The sequence below is a fragment of the Rhipicephalus microplus genome, chromosome 1 (genome assembly GCF_043290135.1).
Source record: "Rhipicephalus microplus isolate Deutch F79 chromosome 1, USDA_Rmic, whole genome shotgun sequence".
In the NCBI taxonomy this organism is placed as follows: domain Eukaryota; kingdom Metazoa; phylum Arthropoda; class Arachnida; order Ixodida; family Ixodidae; genus Rhipicephalus; species Rhipicephalus microplus.
The window spans coordinates 193,297,979-193,305,668 of NC_134700.1; the positions used below are offsets into that span (position 1 = coordinate 193,297,979).

The 7,690-nt window shown below is 45.6% G+C and overlaps 1 protein-coding gene across 1 annotated transcript; it reads right to left on the bottom strand.

Annotated features, from left to right (window-relative positions):
- Positions 1 to 3,904: 3,904 nt before the first annotated feature.
- Positions 3,905 to 5,459, bottom strand: LOC119185085 (cuticle protein 10.9). The gene is made up of 3 exons (XM_037434211.2): positions 5,411 to 5,459; positions 5,272 to 5,325; positions 3,905 to 4,519 (listed from the first exon to the last, which is right to left on the bottom strand). The coding sequence occupies exons 1-3, from the start codon at positions 5,420 to 5,422 to the stop codon at positions 4,103 to 4,105; spliced, it is 483 nt and encodes a 160-aa protein (XP_037290108.2). The 5' UTR covers positions 5,423 to 5,459; the 3' UTR covers positions 3,905 to 4,102.
- Between the last annotated feature and the right edge of the window lie 2,231 nt (positions 5,460 to 7,690).

The following is a 7,690-nucleotide window of genomic DNA, read 5'->3' on the forward strand; positions in this document are numbered from 1 at the left end:
GAGATTTCAAATGCGCATTGGACTCACACACAGACGCTCGAGGTACTCTACTTGAGGTACGGGTCGTGGCTGACCAAACTGGAATGCCAGAGAACTTGAGCGTCTAGTGCAGCAAGATGCTCAAGTTGACTGACGTGTACATGAAAGTGTACATAGCAGAAATTAAGCCTATATTTGGCTGCGAGAAGCGGCGAGCAGCAGAATTGGATCGGATGTACGCAAGGCCCAGTCGGAAGCCCTACGTTTACGACACTGGGGAAGACAATAATGTCTTTGCCATCGACATTATTGTACATTAGTGACCAGCGCTTGGATATGCTCTCTTTCCAACTCCCATCGGGGACGCTGGCGATTCAGAGACCGTGGTGTCTTGATTGTCGCGCCTTCCAGGACTCTCAGTCTACGGAAAAATGGTTCCAAGCGTTACGCGCATCACCAGTATGGTGACTGGGACTGCCTCAGAGAGCAGTTGCGCAAGCAATGCAGTGCTTCGGGTAGGATACTTCGCGCCCATATGTCTAGAGAAGCTTCATTGTTAGTGCAAAAAAATCGTGATCCCATTACATCTCCCGTTATAAGGGCATGGCAAGAGGAGCCCGTTGAATGATACCAACGTAATATATGCGCGCTTTTTCGCTCTCGGCTGCAGCTTGGCGCTGAAGACTTGCACCGTATGCACACCCTGAGGTGCTAAGGTATGCACGCAGGGCTCTGCTTCGTCCATCAGGCTCGCCTGTCCACTCACTACACACTACCACACCAGCTGCTGCTGGTACGTGGGACTTTCAGGCGTTCACTCAACTCTTTCAGTCAATCGCTCAATCTCTTGCTATTGTCTGTTACCCAGCACCCGTTTCTTCGCATCGCCTGATGTAAGAATTACCACATGATTCAAACATTGCATATGATGTAATGCTATCACCGCCATCCGATGACGAAATAAAGGGTGCATTAGACGCAATGAAGAGGGGCTCGACCCCCGGGCCTGACGAGTTTTACTGCTGAGTTTTAAGTACAGTTCTGGCCTATAAATGGTCCACTTATGTCACGCGTCATTCGCAAATGTTTTAGAGATATTACACTCCCAAGCTGTTTCCACACAGGCTGTATTCCACCAGTCCCCAAGAAAGACGCAATGTTCATGCGACCAGAAGAATGGTTCCCTATTATTCTTCTGCATGTCGATCACAAGCTCTCCGGTGCACCTCCTTGTGCACCGAATCAAGCCGTATTTCACATCAAGAATTGCTCCCCGCCATGTTTCTTTTGTTCCGGCTGAGAAACACCCACCCCTACATGCTTAACGCGCGACATAATTCAGTACACCACTACCCACTGTGCGCAAGGGTTCTTGGTTTCCTTAAATCAGGAAAAGGCGTTTTCGTTCATAGAACATTGATACTTACTAAATTTTTTCACATGAATTCAGATTGCCGGACAGGCTGAACGCAGTTTGCTGCTTCCCTTTGCTGATTTATGCCTCCGAATCAGATATGAAGAAAATAGGGAGACTTAATGAAGAGCCCCCTTCTTTGCTAGGCACAACCTAATTGAAGCAACTCAGAGTTAGGGGAAGCTTCATGTAGGGTACATTATTCTTGTGCTATAACAGTAACGTAGTAATAATACATCAGTGTAAATAAATTAAACTGAATGAAAAACCCACTTGGATTTGGTAGCGACCAAACCTACAACCTTCGGTAACGCTTAGGATGCTCTACGAATTAGGTGGTGCCATCGTGGCCGTCACATTCGTGAACATGTTATTGAGCAATCATGGGTGTCTAATTCAACGAATGCTAACCAGTGTCACTCGCAGCTGTGGAGGTGAGAGTGAAAAAAGTGCGCATGTCCCAGCAAGCAAGCCTTAAGCTGCTTTGCCGAATGTGAAGGACCCTCTTTCTCGGCAACACATTGTTGATGTCAACTACAAGATTCTATGCGCCGATCGCGAATTGGTGTACGTTGTCGAAAGTGGAAATTTCTGCAGGCGTCTAAAGCAACATAAGAATGACGTCACCAAGGGTCACACAGCGACAAATGTACCCGCAGAGCATGCCGAGAACACCGGCCATGAAATAAACTAGGACAACGCACGTACCATGGATACGGCGAAGAATTTGACGAAACTGAACCTCAAATCGCTGATCATTGACACAACGAGTAACACAATCAACAGATCATTTGGCACACTAAACCACGTGCACTCCCAGATTTTGGGTCATGCGTTCAACGCTACATGAGAACCTGTTGCTTAGCCATCATTCCATTGGGAACAAGAAATCCATACAGATCCCGTAACGTCTTATTTTTTTCTTTTGACATTGGTGAGTGACCAATTTGTTCAACAACGCATTTACTGGACCAGACAGTGTTTCGTCGAACCCTTGGCTGGAATTACTTCTGATAACGTCCCTTTACTTTCCTTGGCAGGCTTGTCTGCTAGATCTCATTGAAGGTGTCTAAGAAAGATTGGGTGATACGTGGGGTTAAACGTCCCCAAACCATCATGTGATTATGAAAGACTCTCTAGTAGAGGGCTCCGGAAACTTCGATCGCCTGGGATCTAAGAAAGAGAACAAGGCCTAAATGTAGAATTCTTTTCATGATTTATAGCGAGTGTCTTGTTCTGGCAGACTTGGTGCCTTCAGACATTATAATAGGTACTATTGATCAGCCGCCAGCTCGTAGTGTGTTTACGTGCTACGTGGCGTTAAACACGCAGATCAAGAATGGTCTATACACGAGCCGTCACGGCTACTCGCAGCGCTGACTGACTCTCCCACGTTCGATCCCTATATAGATTACATAAAGTGGACGGCGGGTAGCCGCCGTGGTAGCTCAGTTGATGGAGCATCGATGGTCACACGTTCGGTCCCTGCCCATGAGAAATTATATTTTCAGTCACTTCACACTTACAATACCCTTACTTCCAATAACATCCCCTATATTTTCCCTGGCATGATTGTCTCTTAAACCTCATCGATATTGTGTATAAGAAGGAAAGCAAGTCCTTGAATGTACACTTCTTTCTTCAGTATCTGATTAGAAAGTGTGTTGTCTCCGCTAATAATTATGGTTGAAAAGTCATTTGTCAAGCCGGCATTGATATTTGAACTCAATTTAATGCAATAAAGCTTATCATACTGACATATTCTTGACAGTTAACGTGCCCGGAAAGGCTAGGCAAGTTAGAAATTAACTTCAGTCTGAAAAAAAAACTGTGCTGGTAGTACGTAAAACGTTGGGAGGTGTGAAGTGACAACCCATCTTGTGATCTTTCAGCACTTTCAGGTAAACCTTGTAGACGAATGAAAATACACGCACTGTAATTTGCAGACAGTGTAGGAACTCTACAGCCTAAGTTTAAGGTTAAAAGCGTTAAACAATGTCTAAAAAAATGCAAAAATCCTAGCCAGCATTCACCTACTATACGTGCAATTAACGTGTGCATTTCAACCAATAATAAGAATGCCCACATGTCATTTTAGGATGCACAGCTCTTAGCAGTGCATCCCCCCCCCCCTGTTACTTGATCAGTAAAAGACGGGGTCAAGTACTCTGGGCATGCAAGATGCTACTTTTGCTTCCTTTTAGGCAGTATTTAGTTTTCTTAGCCTATGTGGAGCAATTAATTTTCTACTTGATTTAGGAGAGTATAGATACACGAACTCGGCAATACCTGAAAGTGCATTGTCAACTTCTCCTTAGTTTTTACTAGCTCTGATATTAATCATCAATTACATAAAGCTTAACAATTAGTCAGCCATTTTCAGTCAGGTGCTTCGTTCTTCGTAGTGAAATGCCGAAACCGGCGTCGAAGACAGACTGGACTTGACTGGACAGACTGAACACAGACTGGATTGATAATAAAATTTTATTTATTTAAAATAGATTTCTGAACGGGAACATGTATAAACTTGTGCCTTAACTATTAACAGTACAGAATAGAAAAACCTGTGGGTAGAATTCTTCCTAGGAGCATGTGCTCAGCCAAGGTTGACGATGAGTGGCCGGGGCGGCCAGCCGCAGCTCAATATTCGTGTGTGAACAGCTTGTTTATTTCCACAGTCTTAGTTTGTGACGGTTGGAGATGTTTCGCTTATGCCTTGGCCTTGCCGACGGTGATTGGAGCTTGGTGTACCAGGGTGAGTGGGGCCACGGGGACTGCGTGCACAGGATGAACGGCAGGCGCAGCCTGAACAACCACAGGCTTTACAGCGGTGACAACTGGCTTGGCGACGACAGGGGCAGCTTCAACCGGGGTGACCTCAACAGCGGCGGAGGAGTACAGGGCATCGGCTGGGTTGGAGCTCTTAGTTCCTGGTTCATTGGTCTCGACGGTGGCATGGAAACCCTCGGCGTCAGCGGTGTACTTGACGGTACGGGAGATGCCGTTGGCGTCGGTGTAGCCGTAGGAGCCGACCTTGTTGTTGTTGGCGTCACCGGACTCCTCGCGGGTTAGGCGGGTGCCGAACTCGTCAGTGGTGTCGTATCTGAAGCTGTATGGCTGTGGTGGCTGCACGGAGAGAACAGAGCAGAATAACTCAAAATAAGGAACTTGTGCATAGTACTATGTTATGTTCGTCTACAAAAGTGGTAGCTTTCACAGCAATTTTTTAAGGTGTCAATGTAATATGCTGGTAAATTTGGCACGATTGTAAATGGCATTCTCAGCGCCACTTGCGCTGGTTGCTGAGTATCATTGGCTTATCGCATTGTAGTGGGGAGAAAAACAAACATGAATTTGTAGCTGCAAGAACGATTGCTTCGTGTACCTACTATAACGAGAGTTGATCTATTTAGTCAGTTGAAGAATAGTTGTGTGTCCTGTAGGGGCGATAAATGTATCGTAACATTGAAACCTGAGACTGTTACAAATATTCCTCAGCAACAATGCTCTCGCAAGTGTTTTGCCTGTTGGATTAGGTGAGACAATAAAATACCTATCATACTTGAAGAAATGCGTTTGTGCAGATGCTGTACGGTAGTTTCAACACTTTGCTACTGATCAAGCGACTTTGTATATCGTTAATGGCTGGCGGGTAACCAATCTTGTCCCACTAGATGTCGCCAGGAATGTTTTACAACAGGTAGGCGACATCGATTGGCTGCTGTTTTTTTGATCCCCCCCCCCAAAAAAAATGAGTCGTACATCGAGCTACAATTTTTTAGAAGCAAATGAATTGCCAACTGGTTGAAAAAACAGCTCTAAATTCAGTCTCTCAGTATTGCCATTAAACCTAACCTAGACAATCACTGAAAACTCACGTATTCCTCTACGGGAGCAGAGGCAGCGACGGCCAGAAGGCAAAGGAGCAGGACCTGCATTGTACGAGAGAAAAAATCCGTAAGCATAGGGACCACCTAGAGAATGAAACAAATGCTACAGAGACAAGCTTTACCGCACCTTGGTGTACATGGTGGCTTGTTGAAAGGTAGCGTTCCTTTGGTCGAGATGAGAACAAGACTGGGCCTTCGCACCAAGATCTGTTGCTTTTATACAGGTCCCAGGATGAATTAGTTTGACGTTTTAAGGAGCAATGAACGGGAGTCGCTATTATTGGAGGACACATTCCGGTACCGTGTCATCCTCCCTATCAGAGATGTGAAAACCGTACGCAATGCGATACTGCACCTCCCCTGCACTTTTGTAAAGGCTTAGGACGTGAGTTGTTTTTCAAGGTTGCTGGATGTCAGTGGCTTTTCTTGGGTACAGTACTGCAGGTTGTGTTATTTGTTGAATAAAATAAGTTGGCAAGCATACTGAGAATAGAAAACGCTCTGGTAATATTAGTCAAAGTGTATCTTTATTCATAAAGATGAGTTATGAGGGCATTTCATAGTCCAAGGATGCAAACCAGCTCCTATAGTTGCATTATAATGTGCGAAACCAGGACGTATATAGCTGAATATAGACAAGTGAAGAATTTGGCACTGATTTTTTTTCTACTCGAGAAAATTGTCGCTAATAAATGAATCGGAAACAAACACTTCCTCCAAAAGACATCCTCCTTTTGCTTTAAATTGTCGTCAGGATGATCGCATTCATTGGGGTGAGGGGAGGAGGGGTTGGTGTGGGCATTCATTAGGCACGTCTACTTTCTTCATACATGTTCATCATCATAGGTGGTCATCGTCTTTATCGGTTGTGGGAACTCAGCTTTCCTGTATTCTTTGCCTCGGCTGTGATCACTTCTTCGTGTCTTCAGAGCCTAATAAAGGCTGCTTTCACCATTGCGTCACAATATGAGTGATGTGTATTACGTGACTTATTGGTGCGAAGTTTAGACTTTGTTAAAACGGCACGGATCACTTAACACTTGTATAAATAGAGAAAAGGAGAACAGGACTGTCTACTTTTCTTCCATGCTCGCAGCAGCTTCAACTAGGCCTTTAACGCGATAGCGTTAAAGAGTTTGCTTCGCGTATGTTACGGTGTTGGTGTCATTGGTTCAGCGTCTTTCATGAGAGCAAATTTGAGAGAGACGCAAACAAAAGAGCAACCAACAAAAAAAAAACTATCTACAACGAGAGCAGCTGTGCACGTGGTTGTTTTGCTCACAGACTTCTATAGGCTACTTCAACACTTTCAAATGAAATATGTATGTCGTACTGGGCTCTTCACAACGGTACTTGGCGCAATCACTCGTGTGTAGTTTGCTAACAATCTATTAGGTTAAGGTTAAGGTTAGAGATGTTGTAGGTAGCCGGCGGATCTAACCTTGCATAATTTGCTGGCAATTGCCCCGCCCAGTTTTCTCATTGCTAATGGTAGCTAATTTTCTTTGTTTTTGTTAACTAAGCACGAGCAGGCTCATAAAATGAAAATCGTGCATAGCACGAAGTAAGCCTGCATAAGACAGCAGCTTCTGTGCTATTCTACGTGCAGTGTTGTGCCGGCGATGAACGAAGCTGAAACAAAGGTGAAACGAGCTGACTCATCTCTGTTGCACAGAGAGAGCATGCGTTAGCATCCCCCACGTGCGAATCCTACCATCGATTAATACTCAAGTGGAAAGGAAACGCCCTGTGAGTATAGGGGGAGCACGAAAAGATGCGTGGGGTGGGGTGGTAGTCGCACTAAAAGCAACTGCGTGCTCCCATGCCAAAGGTGCGGTGGGGATCGCTGGCGCGCGCTATCTCGTCCAGGAATCGTTTAAGAACTAGGCCCGTGGTTGGAGGCCAGGAAGACGACCAGCTCCGCCTTCCATAACTTTGTTTCCTTCTCCTTTCGTCTTTCGCACCTCCCCGAAGCCCAGGGCAGACCACTTCCAAGGAAAACATGATGGTTTCTCGCCTCGCGAACCTCCAGGTGACGAACGCTCTTCCATCATTGACTCGTCGTCTCGGTCTCACTTCCAGCCCGAGACGTGGTCCCGGTTTTCACGGCACCAAATGTATAGGACACCGACCGACAGTATGCCTGCTTTCTTTCTTCGTCTTTATTAGTCCACACTCACCTTAATGATGACAGTTGGCGCGTGGTTCCGAAATCGTCTTCATCGTCCATTTTTAACAGAATCGATCAGCACTGTGCCCCTATAACCTTTTTATTACGTGCTCTGATCTTAGCGCAAAGAGACATTAAAAACGGCAGCTCTGCCTGAAGCGGCCGTATTATGTTGCACCAGTGCTTTCTAGAGTGAAGTGAGATTGGAACGCAAAGTTAGCGGGTAGCTTTACGTCG

What these genes read in the sequence shown, in the direction of transcription:
- LOC119185085 (XM_037434211.2), bottom strand. An exon ending in CTGCTCCCGTAGAGGAATAC is followed by an intron (nt 4,520 to 5,271) that starts GTGAGTTTTCAG and finishes CTCTCCGTGCAG; the next exon opens with CCACCACAGCCATACAGCTT.